Here is a 14,029-nt window from a genome sequence, read left to right on the forward strand (position 1 = left end):
CAGATGGAAGCACTGCTGGTAACGGACCTTCCCACCTTGGCTTCCTGGAGCACAGGAATGCTCTTTTCCTAATTGTTTTTCACTGTGGCAGTATCTGGAGCTCCCATTGCTCTTGCTTTTCATCCTAAGCCTTCGGGGGTGCCACTTTCGCCCTTGCCTTCTGCCGGTACTTCCTGCGCAGCGAGTCCCAGAGCTTGCGTTTTTCCTCCTCCTCCTCCACGCACCCGGATGCGGAAGCATGGTTAGCAAAGGCCATGTTCCCTTGACTAAGGGACCAGTTCTGTAACGATGGACATAAGAAGCAATCTCAGCTGTTTGGTCTTAGCCGAACTCTGAGGCTTGTACGGGAGTTACCCAGGCTGCAAGGCCTAACCTTAGGTTATTAAGGGTCAGCTACGTGCAGTAGAACAAAGAGTCTTAGTAAGTTGTAAAGCAAAGAGACTTGGTAAGTCGCTCAAGGTTAGCAGGATGTAGGAGCAGGATAAGTGAAGTTGCAAGAAGCACGCTAAAAGTAGCAAATGGAACAGAAAGCAGAATTTTCCCGCTCGCTTCTAATCTTCCACAAATGTGTGTATATAGCAGTTTAACACTATATATACCCTGGACCTCAGATGAATAAACGGATCACTTTATCAATCATATTGATTGTGCTGTGTTCCCTCCGCATCGCGGCGACATAAAGTCTCCGACACCCGGAGACCAGCACCTGCAGGGCCATGGTAATGCAGCAGTGGGCACTGTCAGTCTCCCCTGCAGAGGGCTGGGGCAACTGTAGCTCTCCCCCTCCCTCCCACCCCTTCTTTCCAGCCTCTCCATCAGCCCTGGTTTGCTTGCAGTCACAAAAGCACAGAATCATCAGAGTAGGAAGGGAGCTCTGGAGATCATCCGGTCCTACCCCCCTGCCAGGGCAGGGCCACCCAGAGCAGGTCACACAGGAACAGATCCAGGTGGGGTTTGAATGTCTCGGGAGAGGGAGACTCCAGCCCCTCCTGGGGAGCCTGTTCCAGGGCTCTGCCACCCTCAAATGAAAGAAGTTCTTCCTCGCGTTGAGGTGAAACTTGTTGTGTTTTAGTTTATGGCCATCACTCCTTGTCCTGTTGCTGGGCACCACTGAAAAGAGCCTGGCACCATCCTCTTGGCACATCCGCCTTTGAGCTATTGATATGAATTAACGAGATCCACCCTCAGCCTTCTTTTCCCCAGACTAAACAGGCCCAGCTCCCGCAATCTCCTCCCTCGATCTGCTGGCCACATTGCTCCCAGTAGACCCCAGGATACTATTGGCCCTTCTGGCTGCAAGGGCACACTGTGGCTCACGGTCAACTTGTCATCCACCAATACTCCCAGGTCCCTCTCAGCAGCAGCACTGCTGTCTAATAGGTCTAGTCCACAGAGGCCTGAGTGCAGCCTTTCTGCAATGATCCCCGAGGCAAGTGACCATGGGGCTGAAAGCAACGTAGCTGCTTGCTATCCTGGCCAAGCCTGGCAGGGCCACTGCCGTTACGACACCTCCAGATCAAGTCTTTGGGTGTTTCTGGAGGTGGCAAGAGTGAAGGCTGTCTTCTGAACGGGCAGAACAACCTGAAAACTTGTGAGGAGGACTGCTTCAGCTTTCAGCTAAGCATATGGTGAGTGCCCTTGTTAGACACGAGATGCATACGCCAGAGTCCCTGCGCAAGCCCATGGCACGTACCGGTCCTGCCCTCCTCTTCCCTGGCCAAGCAGGGGGTGCAGGTCGGGGTCCATCTTCCCCCAGTTTGCTGCTGTGTGCCTCTCTCCCCAAACGCTCCCACTGCAGCACCGCCAGCTCGCTGTGGATGGGAGGGCAGGAGGAGGTGTGATCACACGGAGCTGCGCTCCAGCCGGGGCTCCCAGGCTGGCGCCTGCCGCAGCTGCAGAAGGCGGCTCTGCCAAGAGGCCCAGAGCAGTGCCCTGTCCCCCGCTGCTGCGGGCACGGGGAGGACGGGCACTGCAGGAGAGGAAGCACTGCCCGTGCCTGGAGAGATTTACCATTTGAGCTTGTCCTGCAGATCTGCCTGCTCATCCCTCTGCCCCCTGCGCTTGCGGGCCACGTGCCTCAGAATGCACGTTGCCACCTCCTGCAGGGCCCGCTGTGTCCGTGGGGAAAGGCTTCTGCAGCAGCAAGGACAAAGTCACTCTGGTCGTTCAGCACTGAGCCTCCTGCCTCTTCCTTCACCCAGCCCCGCACATACACAGTCCCATTTGAGGCACGAGGACTCGTAGGCACCTGCTTTGGCCCCTGCCGTCAGGCTTTAACCCAGCTCATTCCCATGGCTGGAGAAATTCCCAGGCCCTCCATGCGGCCCCATGCCCCAGCGCTTGGCTTCCTTGACCAGCCACCTATGGCACACAACCACCCCACTGCCCCAGGCCTCGGCTGGACCTGGTACACTTCCGCTTAGGAGGAACAGGGTCTTCCTCAGGGACTGTGGGTGGCTCTTCCCTGGCATCTTCCCAAATCTTCATAATCTTCTCTTTGAAGTCGGTGCTCGACTCCGCCATCTCCCAGGCAGTCAGAGAGATTGATGGGAGTACTCTCTCTGAGTACTGCTCAGGGGTACTGAACTCCTGCACAGGAAAAGACGCTCATACAACAGCCCCACAGCCCCAGGGTATCGCTTCCCATCATGCAGACCCCCAGATCACTTCAGGTCACTAGTGGGACAGGAAACACCAGGAGAACAACCTCAGCACACCCTTGGGGTGACGCCTGAAGGTCACCAGGGTTTCACTGACTACTGTCACCCCTCTTGCTCAAGAAAGGCAGCAGTCACCTGCTCAGCTCTGCTGCAGCATCGCTACTGTGATGGCTTGGGTGCTAGAGGTACAGTGCAATCTCAGTCTCCCTGAAGGAGAACATGCTCTTTTTCTGCAGGAATTCAAAGTACCTTGCTTTTCAGTGTCTCCTTTTCTCCTTCAGGCTTCCCTTCGGTTGCTGGCACGGTTAGATATTTCCTGTTTGTCTCTTCCATCGTCTCTTTTTTCCCCTTTTCCTTCTCAGACAAGTATTTCTGGATGTGTTTTAAACGCTCCTGCTTCCTCTTTAACTGTTGATCCTGAAGGGTGACCAAAATGCAACAGCGGGCAGCATTAGTCTGCCCTCTAGAGATCTGAGCTGGTTTCATTCCTACCCACTCTGCCCCTTCTCTTCTGTCTTTCTGTCCACACTGGTTTTCTCCCAGGTTCCTGCAGGCTCCACCTAAGACCCCGTCTGTAATGACCAGGGAGCTAAGTGACCAGCAGGCTAGAAACCACCTGGCAGCTGGCTATCCCAGCCAAGCCTTGCAACACTGCCAACAGAAACATCCACAAGGAAGGTCTTTGGGATGCTTCGTGAGGCTAACGGAAGTGAAAAAATGAAAAGGATATTCTCAAATGACACAGTAACCCGCCTCTCTTCATGCAAGCCTCAAAGCAACTAGTCAGTTGAGAACACGCTGTGAGGCATCTTGTGAGAGTTGATATGCCCAGAGCGATGCTTCTCTACAGCCCGGTACAGCACAGCCACTGCAGCAGCCCGTGTCACGTACCTGTTCTCTCTTCTCCCTAGCTCTGGGAATGAAGTGCACTGTTCTGACTGGGCCCTCAGGAAACACTTTCTCCTTCTCTTCCTTCAAGACGGTTCCCTGGGTTTCCGGCAGCTGCCTGCAAAGATACAACAGGGTGTACAGGCAGGGGTGCAGGAGGAGCTGGTTCTGGCATCTTGTGCTTCTGCAGCGGAATGCACTCTACTTGCCTTCTTGGGATCAAGTCCTCAGGGACAGAGAAGACCCCAAGCTCTCAGGCTCCAATGTGCCCAACAGCCCCACTAAATCTCAGGATGCCAAGGTCTAGGCCTTTTCATGCCAGAGCAATGAGGAACAGGGTCCTATGTCCAGAGATACCCTCAGGTCAGCGCGCTGGAGTCTGCTCAGTGCTCTGAACTACAGAGTGCTCACAGGCTGTGGGGGCAGATTGGGCACTGGAGACACAGTCTCAAAAGACAGAGGACAAGACCCCATGAGAAAAGCCATCCTGCCATTGAGCTCTCTTTGGACCTTCTCTTTTGCCAGCCATAAGGCAGGCATTAGCATAGAACAGGCTTCTGGTTAATCAGAGGAATTCTCTGCAGTAACTCACTACAGAACAGTGTTGTCAGGAAACAGAAAAGTCAGGGTCCTTCCACTCTGAAGGGAAAGACAGAAAGACCTTCTGCTCCTGGAATGGGCATTTGCAGCCAGTTACTCAGCACATCTGCACAGCAGAAGCAAAGAAAGACATCATGTTGCCAGCAGTGTCCCAAGAAGCTACAAGGCACTTGCCATAGACCAAGAAAGCATTAGTTAGTGGGACGTGGCATAAACCCCACTCTTGAGTTTCTTTAACCTCTGTGTCCAGGAGAAACACCTCACTCCCAGCACAGGGTCCCCTCAGCCATGGATGCAAGTGCCTCACCTGGCAGGGGGCTCACTCCCCTCAGCTTTCTGAGCCTGCTCTGGCTTTGCAGTTATTGCAGGTAACCGATCTGGAGCAAGCTTTGCTCGATGGAGGAGGTGCTTCTCGGCAAGGTCCTCTAGAAAACAGGAAAGGAGACAGTTCTCTTGGTGCTGTTCTGGGACCGGCGTGCCTGTTATGTCCCAGTTCCAACACGGGTGACATGCAGGTTTACCAAGCCCCTGGTAACACTGATGAAGGTGCTCCTTTCCATCCCGTTGGATGAAAGTCCTGTTTCCTAGGAGGTCTTAGGCCCCTTCCAACATTGTCTTTCCATCCAGCTCCTCCTGCCTACAGTGCACCATTATTCCCTGGGGAAACCCTATTTTGATGGCTTTCTCTCATCCATGTGCTGAGGTGGGGGGTCTCCCTGGGAGATGCTGGTGGTCTCCAGGAGTCATTCTGGAGAGGGGAATCATTTAGCACAAGAGCTGCCAGCTCTTGGATTTCTGGATTGGTCCCATGCACACAGGTTTGCTGCTGGTGCAGGTTCACACAAAAGGCATTACTGCCAAAACATCTGAGAATACGATGGAAAGAAGCAGGGTAAGAACTTTACACTGTTTGCAGCACAGGCTGGGGAGTGGAAGCCACTGGGAAGATGCCCTTCAGCAGCCCCAGTGGCTATTCGTGGGGCAGGGCTGTCTTCAGCCCTTGTTGCGCAATGTGTCACTGGAGCTTTCCCACGATGGGTGCAGAGAGCCAAAGGAGGTGCCTCTCCCTCTTCCAGGCATCCTGGGGTTACCTCAGCTCTAATCTCCTCCAGATGTGGAGGAAGGAAACCCTACAGCCCCCTGCTAGCAACCCTCTGGTCTCTCACCTTTTTTTCCACTACTGTAACCTTTTCCCCTGCCTTCTGGGGTGGCATTCACATGTCCTCTCAGGCCAGCTTTCCCTCTTGGCATTTTAGGCACGGTCTCAAGCTTGTACCTGGACAAAGGAAGAAGGCACCAGGCTGAAGAAACTTGCTCTATTGTTGCCCAGGGCAGCCCATCCCAGAGGATCACAGTAGGGACTGCAGTGTCCGCAGCGGCAGGCAAGGCCCCGCCTCCCTGTGCCAGTGGTTTTCCATCCTTTCTGTGAGAACAGGCATCCTCCCACAAACCCCCCTTGCTGCTTCTGGGGAAAGTGATTCCTCTCTTCCTCACAGTGCAGAGGGCACATGGAGAGGAGTCTAATCCCTAGTGCTCTGATTATCCAACACCCTTCCGAGTTCTGATCTTGTCCTCCAGAGTTGCTTGTAGAGCCTCTCAGATTAATGCCTTTATGAGCAGCAAGGAGTCACCTCCTTCCCCTCAGCTGTCGATGGCACTGCCCAGTGATGTGGCCGCAAGGCAGAGCTCTGCAGAACTGCACCAGGTGCAAGCTCCTCTTTGGACCAGAAATCACCCCTCTACCCCTTGCCCCCAAGCAGACGGCAGTCTCATGCACAGGAAGGAAAAAGAGCAGGAGAAACCTGATGGAAAATATTGCCTAAATGCCTCTCTAGGTCCGTAGTAGGACAGATGCATAAAGTATTGTCACTGTCCCCTGTTCCTCCAAGCAAAGTCAACCTGAACAAGAGCAAGCAGGGAAGTCCTTGCCAACGCTCTGAAACGCTCCGTCCTCAATACCATCACGAGTGCAGTTCTCGGCCCCTGGCAAAGCAGTCCTCCCAGCAGGAGCTGAGAAGCTGCTCACTGCCTCAGCCAAGTGCTGCAGCTGCAAACATACCGTGGTAGAACAATAACATGTCCCAAAGAGAGCTGGGAGGCAGCAGCGTCACGGCACAAGGTGACCGAGTCCCTCATCTCTGGCATCTGCAATGAGGATGGAGACAGATGATGGGGCATGGGGACACTGGGAAAGGCTGGCTGCTCAGTCCACCTGACACCAACACAAGCCAAAAGCCAGAGCAGCCAAAAGGCTCTGGCCTCAGCAAGCCTTGCTCTGCCTGTTCCTCTGCTCCCTGCCCTGAGAGCGGGGCAAGCAGTGCTCCCCACCACCAATGCCAGCTTTTTGTCACAACGTGAGGCCCCTCTGGGGTTACCTCTTCCAAAGCCAGAGCACTGCCGACAAGTGAAACGCTCTGCAGAGAGCTGCTGTTCTGTGGACCATGAGGAGCCCAAGTGGCTGCAGAGGACATGGCAGGCCAGGAGGAAGCAGCCCCCCAGCCCCAGAACGCATTTCAGAAGCAGCAGGAGTGGTGCTGTGGAAATGAGCATCGTACCTCCAGGAGAGCTTCCAGCACCTTGGCAGTGCCGTTCAGCCGTTGCAAGAAGCCCATGTGAAACTTCGTGTGCACGTCTTTGCCCTGGATGATCACCATGGCCACATCCCTCCAAACGAGGGTAACGTTCTGCTTGTTCTCCAGGCAGACTTGGAACTGACGTATGGTCCTTTCGATGTAATGCCGCACTGTGCTTTCAGAGACGGCATTGTCTGAGGCTATCTGAGCACACGGCAGTTGCTCGACATGTCGATGACCTGCAAAGCAAGAGAAGGGGAACCCACAAACTTGGAGAGCGGCTGACCAGGTTGCAGTCCAAGGTCTGCAGCTTCCAGGCCTTCAGGCAATAGACTGCTACCGAGTTGTCCAGGAGAAGCTTGGGCTGTCCCTCTCTGTCAGAAGTGGGAAGTGAGGTGCACAGGGGACACCTATGGCTGTCTGATACAGAAAGGCAAAGAGTCTTTGGTGCTTGGTAGGAAGGAGCACCACGACTGCAGGACAAGGAGGGGAGAAAGGCCCCAGGTGCCACAGCAAGCTGCAGGCGGCCAGGCCATCAGAGCCCTGCCCAGACTCTCTGCTCCCTTTGTCATTAGAGAGAAACCCAGCCCAAACACAGATCCAAGCTCTTGGTGCTAACAGGGCCCTGCTGCAATGGCTGCAGCAACCAGATAGCAACAGGCACTGTGGTCACTGGGATTTGGAATGAATCATCTTTCCCCCCTGGCTTTCGGGCCGTGAGGAAGAGCCCTGGCATTTGCCTGTTTGAGGCCTAGTAAAGCAGAAAGGGGGAGCAAGGGTTGAAACACCACGTGGCAAGAAGACACGGCACCAATAGAACGGGAAGGAAACCACTGGAGGAAGCAGGCCAAAGAGCACGTGCTGTTATGCTGTGTTGTCTTCTGGTGACTGTTTAAGCCATACCAGTAGGCAGGCTCCTTTCCTTAGCAGGCTGGTTTTGTGGAGCTGGAGCTGTTTTCAGACTGCAGCAGGAGGCTGGCGCTCTGCTCTGGACATCAGAGCACACCTCCCCACTCTGCCCAAGGACGAGCACTGCTCCCAGTCTGTCTGCTTACCAGGAATGTCGGTGTGGCTGTATCGGAGGCCATGGTCTTGCACAATAGCCTTTGCAAGACGAAACACAGGTCTCACCACTGACACCAGGTTCTTCTTGCTAACTACTTGCTGTCTGACAACCGCAAACGTCCCAAGGCCAGGAATGTAAACATCCTGAAACAGAGGAGATGGTCGATCAGAAGACGACTTTGAGGGATGGAGGGAAGACTCTTAAGGGAATGGTGATGGTACTTAGGGTCCTGCCCAGGCCTGTGGTACAAAGCAGCAAGAGTGGCTCTTTGGAAACCCTGGGAGAAGAGAAACAGGGCCTGTGCTTTTCCCTCTCGCTCCCCTTCATCCATGAAGAAACCGAGAGGAAGTGTTGACAAGCTGAAACCATCCTTTGGTTGTCCCACACTTGGAATAAAGCCTAACGTGCCTCAGTCTTCCAAGCTTTGTCATGCACCTCTGCCTGTGCGGACTCCAGAAGTCCCAGAAAAAGCCCAGCCCTTTTTCTAACGCTACTCCTGGACCTTACTGTAGACCTGAATGGACACAGGAGGTAGTCTGCACACATCTGTGCCTTGCAGCGTCGAGCTGGGGCATTCCTGCTTTCAAAGCAAGGGGAGAACAATCGTGCTCCATAGCAAAGAACTTCATCAACCTTCCTCAGGAAGTGAGGGCAGGAGGAGAAGGAGGTCTGTCCCACCTGGTGCAGAGCCAGCCGTTGGCTGAGGTAACTTGATGCACTGGCCCAGATCCTACTGAACTCTGGGAAAAGAAGGGGAAGACATGTCATCCTCGGGGCAGCGCACAGAGCCCTTCAGCCCTCCCCTGCCCGAGGACCCACGCGTTTCTAACACACATTTTCCGGGTGGTCTCACTAAAGCCCATGAGGAGCCAAAGGACACCTCAGCCTGACGCAGCCCCACAGGAAACCGGCAGTTGATGGCCCCGCCAGAGCGGGCACAATGCTGTGCTCCATGGAAGCCTCAGAGGCTCAGGCTGAGCCCTGGTGTCTCCCAGCAGGCCCAGTTTCCCTGGGTTGCATCTCTGAATGCACACGCGCTGCACGGCCCACGAGCACCTTCAGCTCTTCCCCTCAGACATGAGCTCAGGGTGGGCAATGGCCACCAGCAGGCAAGGAGCAGCCCTCTGGGGCCAGGGGCTTCTGCCTGGGGTGCGCCAGGAGGCAGGGGCCATGTCAGGAAGAGAACCCGGAGTCCTGGCTACCAAATCAGCCCCTCAGCCCTAAGGGATGGTCAAGCAGGTTCCTCCTTGCAGTCACCAGTCCTGAGCAGCCACCGCAAAGCCCTCAGGGTTGCCATGCCTCTTTTCAGAGATGGCCTTGACCCGACACACTCATGGAATTGGCACTGAAGGCCCACCAGAGCTCCTGAGCTTCTCAATTGTTGGAGACAAGTGAGGCGGCAAGAGCTCTTCTGCCATTGGAGTTGCGCCCTTGTTCCAGGTCGACAGCTGCATCAGTAGGCTGGCCAGCAGCTTGCTTTCCTCCTGCAAAAAGCCTCCTCCTCTCTGTTCTTCCCCTCCTTTTCCTTCTCTTCCTCCTCTTCTGCCTTTCACGGCTCCCACTGCTGTGTTGCTCCCTCTTCTTGTCTTCTGCCCACTGCAGCGCAGCTCCTCTGGGGCAGAGCGTTCTCAAGCGCAGCCCTCAGCAGGAGGCCCGCGCCCTCACCAGGCTTTGTGTGGCAGATGCTCGTCACAGTGCAGGTACGGGCTGGTCACCTCTGCGGTGTGGGGCTGCCCACTGTACCCCCAGCCTGTTTCACAGAGGGGATGCACACAGACCCTGCCAGGGGAGGCTCTGCAGTGAGCAGGGTCTGCAGGGAGCTGCCCCCACCTCACTGCCTCCTGAACAGGAGGGCGCTTCTCCAGGCTGGGGACACCAAGTAATGAAGATTTGGGGGAACCAAACGCAAGGACTGGAGCTCCTTCCCCAGCGCACACACTCAAAGGAACCCCTGTATCCCCACTACTCTCAAAAGGGCACCGAGGTGTCTGGACCTGCCTAGCAACCCTATTGTTACATGGGGACCTAGGCACCCAGGTTCCACCTAGCAACCCTATTGTTACATGGGGACCTAGGCACCCAGGTTCCACCTAGCAACCCTATTGTTACATGGGGACCTAGGCACCCAGGTTCCACCTAGCAACCCTATTGTTACATGGGGACCTAGGCACCCAGGTTCTGCCTTGGAACCCTGCTGTTCCCTGGGGACCCAGGCATCTGGGTGCTATGCTCTGGAGCCATGGGGTGGTGGCAGCTGCCCCTGATGCTGGTGATGGCCCCCTGGCTCCCTGGAAGCCCAGGCACGCAGGCAAGGGGACCTGGCTTGTGGCAGTGGGTGGCCCTGGTGTTCTGGCTCCCCGGGGTGCACCCCTGTCTGCTCTGCTTCTGGCCCAACGTTCGGCAGGTACGCCTCTGCCAGGACATTACTGGGGCCCCTGTGAGGGATCCCCGGCACCGCCACTGCCTTGAGGATATTGACCAGGCTGCTGCGTCGCTCGCCTCCGTCACTGTGGGTGCGTGACAAGACCCCAAGGACACCCCCCCCTCCTGACTGCCACCTCCGTCCTGCCAGGGACCCCCACCCTGGCCAGGAGCCCAGAGCCCTCTGGCTTTCCCTGCCTCAGCCAAGGCATTCCCACTGACACCGCCAGGACCCAGGGCACCTGGGGACCTCTTTCCTAAACAGGACCCCGAGGGACCCTCCCCAGACGAGCACCCTCGGAACTCCCAGCCATGCCAATGTCTCCCCAGTCCTGATCTGGACCCCAGGGACCCCTGGGAACCCCAACCCTGCCTGAGACCCTGAGAATCGGGAACACAGTGGGGACTCCTGGCCCTACCCTGAGGGTATCTGACCCTCGCCACTATCTTCACAGTAGGTTAGAGATTGGAAGGGACCTCAAAAGATCATCTAGTCCAATCCCCCTGCCGGAGCAGGAACACCTAGATAAGGTTACACAGGAACGTGTCCAGGCGGGTCTTGAATGTCTCCAAAGAAGGAGATTCCACAGCCTCCCTGGGCAGCCTGTTCCAGTGTTCCGTCACCCTCACTGAGAAGAAGTTTCTTCTCAGGTTTAAGTGGAACCTCTTGTGCTCCAATTTGTACCCATTACCCCTTGTCCTTTCATTGTTCGCCACTGAGAAGAGCCTGGCTCCATCCTCGTGACACTCCCCCTTTATATATTTATATACACTAATAAGGTCACTATCCCTAAACCCTGATCAGGACTCCACAAGGCCCAGGAACCCCCAGCCCTTACTGGACCCTGCCATCCCTGAACTTGCAACCCCAATCATGTGCTGGTGCCAGTGTCCCTCTACTGGTCCCAACACCCCTGTACTGGTCCCAGGGTCGGGGCAGCGCAAGGCACTTCAGGAGATCGTAATGGATGCCCTGCATTTTCTGGAGAAGGAGAAGGGCAAGAGTGAGCTTGGGGCATGGGATGGGTGAGGGGTTAGGGCTGGGGCATGGGGGATGGAACATGGAGGCCTTGAAGGGGGGCTGTGGTGAAATCCAGTGTACATGGAGGTCTGTGGGCTGTAAGGGGATATTCAGGGAACCCTGAGAGTGTACGGGCTTCCAGGTATACAGCTTCTGTGGGTTTCTGAGAGGAGTACCTGGGGATATATGGGTCTCTGGGATGGATGTACAGACTTGACTTGAGCTGTACAGGGGATGTGCTGAGGGCTGGAGAAGGTTTGTGGGCATCAAAAGTGGTGGCGGGCAAGTGTCTGACCTGGTTATCTGGGACATATCCCAGAGTCTTTTGAGGTGTCTCTGCAGGAAGCCGTCAACACAATCTGGGTGAAGCTGAGCCAGCTGGAGGAAGGTATGGGGCCAGTGGGGACACCCCCCTGAGAATTGCACCGGGGGAGCCCTCGGGACCCCAGGAAAGGGACTGTCCTGGACCCACACTGGTGGAGAAACCCCCAGGGATCCCATCAGGGCTGGACAAGGGCTGAGCCCTGACAGCTCATCACAGGGATGTGGATCCCCAGTGAGCCCCAGTCTAATGCTGCTTCCTCCCCACCAGCTCCAGCCTGCATCCCCCCCTGTGGTGAGTGTGCGTCCCTCTGTCTTGCCACCCCCTCTTCCAAGTACATCTCCCTTCCCTCCGCGACCACCAAGTCTCTGTCCCAGGATATCAGCCTGATGCCCACGTCTTCCAGTGTGCTACCTGCCGCCTCAAGGAGTGCCAGCTCCCCCTGGACTGCCCAGGTATGGGGCAGAGGACCCAGGCACCCAGGCAGAGCCCCCCGCACACATCTGGGTGCCTCCTTTCTGACATGTGGCCGTGCCTGCTTGGGCCCATGACTGCACAGGAGCGTGCCAAGCTGCTTGCCTGCCTAGCCCTGCTGCAAGCACTCAAGCATGTGCAGTTGCAGAGCAGCACCTTCTGTATGTGCATGAGCAGATGTGCCTCACGTGCCTGTCAATGCTTCCTTCCAGTGCAGGACGTGCAGGTGCACACAGATGAAGCCATCACGCTGCTCTGCGATGTACCCTTTGCCACCCCCCCCAACCTGTCCGTTACCTGGATGTTTGCCAAGGATGTGAGTTGCCCGTGCACGTACACAGACATTCATGAGGGGACTGGGCATGCACACCCTTGTTCTCTTTGGTGTGAGGAGTAGCAATAGCTACAGGTATTGCTAAACAGGAGATAGGTGGGTTCTGGGCTCAAGTGCGCGTGGCAAGGACATGGGGGGCTTCTCAGCAATGTGACCACTGGCTTCCGTGTGCTGACGTGCTCTGCCTGTGCATCCGTGTGTGAAGACACACAGGGCACGGCAGGCACATGCGGAACAGGAGTTGCATGCACACTCACAAGCCAAGAGTACCGCAAGTGCGAAGGGGACATGACAAGCGGGACATGAGTGCCTTTGCATGCACGTTTCTGCCGTTTCATGTACCTGCTGGAGCAGGCTGTGCTGACGTGTTCCCCCATGCCTCAGGCGCACACACAGGACCTGGCACTGTTTGAGGAGCTGCAGGTGGCTGTGGAGGGACTTTTCAACCTGACCGTGCAGGACCCCGCTCCAGGAACCGTCGCCTGTCACCTGGGAGTCCCTTCTGAGCCCTTGGCCCGCAAGTACTTCTACCTCAACGGTGCGCCCAGACACCTGAGTGCCCTGGGCACAGGGAGCGGTGTGGGGTGGAGTGGGGCCCTGCAGAGCCGGATCCCATGGGGGGGAGTGCGTGGGGAGCATGAGCAGGGTGGATCCACGGTGGAGTGGGTGTTCCCTGATGCCCGGCTCCTCTGGGGCAGTGGGACATGTGGGCTGGAGCGGATACCCCTGATGCCTGGGTCTGTGGGGCACTGAGGTCTGTGGCTGTGGGGACACGTGGGCCCTGGGGGGCAGTGCCCCATGACCCAAGGTACGTGGTCCCTGCAGTATCAGAGGGAAGCGTGGAGGCAGAGCAAGGACTCCAGGCTCAGTTCAGGGCTGTGCTGCACTGGCCCCATGGCAGGACCTCTGGGATCCACATGGTATTCCTGACACTGGGGCTGGCGCTTGGTTCCATGGTGCTTGTGCTGCTGCTGCTGCAAGTCCTGACCTGGTAAACCTCACTCTGCAAATACCCCTGCTTTTGAGGCTGTCCACAGACCACCATGGGAATGCCAAACCCTGTTGGACCCTCGGTCCCTTGCAATTCCCTACAAATAGATACTGGGGGGGGGAAGACACGGGATGGGACACGACACACAGGGGGGACCATAGCCTGCCAGGACTCCTAAACTCACAGGGCCCCGTTTCCCCCAGGACTCCCATTGTCTTCTGGCCCATTCCAGGACCGCTCCTTTGCACTCAGCACCGGGCTGCCTTGTTTCCCCCTGATTCCCCACTTGCCCTTCAGACCCTGCCACTTTCCCCCATTTTCCCTATAACCTCCAATGTCCCTTTGGGGGCCCCAGTTACAGGCAGTTGACCCAACTGGGGTGACCCATACCATCACCCTTCACTCCCAGGACCCCCCACTTTCCCCTTGGGCCCCCCCCAGATGCTCCCTGATACTCTCCCCCCCCCCCCGATGGGAATATTCTCCCCCCTCCTTTCTCCATTCTTCCTTCCGCTTTCCAGGTGTGCCCATCGATGCTGGAGCCCCCCCAAAGCCAGTGACCACCAGGCATCCCACAGACCTGGACAACAGGGTCCCCCAGGGGCTTCTGTATATCTGGAGTCACCCTAGGGGAGCTTGGCACACGGATACCCCCCTGAGGACCAAAGTCTGCACTTGC

General features: G+C 56.5%; 3 protein-coding genes across 3 annotated transcripts; 1 reads left to right on the forward strand and 2 right to left on the reverse strand.

Moving 5' to 3' along the window:
- Positions 1–1,606: 1,606 nt before the first annotated feature.
- On the reverse strand, positions 1,607–4,438 carry LOC133224330 (uncharacterized). The gene is made up of 6 exons (XM_061375761.1): positions 4,413–4,438; positions 3,552–3,666; positions 2,910–3,077; positions 2,414–2,589; positions 2,011–2,130; positions 1,607–1,811 (listed from the first exon to the last, which is right to left on the reverse strand). Exons 1-6 carry the CDS (start codon positions 4,436–4,438, stop codon positions 1,607–1,609), a joined length of 810 nt encoding a protein of 269 aa, XP_061231745.1.
- Positions 4,439–6,351: 1,913 nt separating this feature from the next.
- Positions 6,352–8,555, reverse strand: LOC133224331 (coiled-coil domain-containing protein 81-like). Its single transcript, XM_061375762.1, has 4 exons — positions 8,466–8,555; positions 7,777–7,930; positions 6,704–6,960; positions 6,352–6,360 (listed from the first exon to the last, which is right to left on the reverse strand). The coding sequence occupies exons 1-4, from the start codon at positions 8,553–8,555 to the stop codon at positions 6,352–6,354; spliced, it is 510 nt and encodes a 169-aa protein (XP_061231746.1).
- A 1,463-nt stretch (positions 8,556–10,018) lies between these two features.
- LOC133224296 (sperm acrosome membrane-associated protein 6-like) lies at positions 10,019–13,444 on the forward strand. The gene is made up of 8 exons (XM_061375708.1): positions 10,019–10,300; positions 11,138–11,212; positions 11,549–11,617; positions 11,822–11,845; positions 11,929–12,006; positions 12,238–12,341; positions 12,744–12,897; positions 13,185–13,444. Exons 1-8 carry the CDS (start codon positions 10,027–10,029, stop codon positions 13,352–13,354), a joined length of 948 nt encoding a protein of 315 aa, XP_061231692.1. The 5' UTR covers positions 10,019–10,026; the 3' UTR covers positions 13,355–13,444.
- Positions 13,445–14,029: the final 585 nt, after the last annotated feature.

Source organism: Neopsephotus bourkii, unplaced genomic scaffold, assembly GCF_033783945.1.
Source record: "Neopsephotus bourkii isolate Nb327-2 ecotype Australia unplaced genomic scaffold, CSIRO-AGI_Nbou_v1 NB_1675, whole genome shotgun sequence".
In the NCBI taxonomy this organism is placed as follows: Eukaryota; Metazoa; Chordata; class Aves; order Psittaciformes; family Psittacidae; genus Neopsephotus; species Neopsephotus bourkii.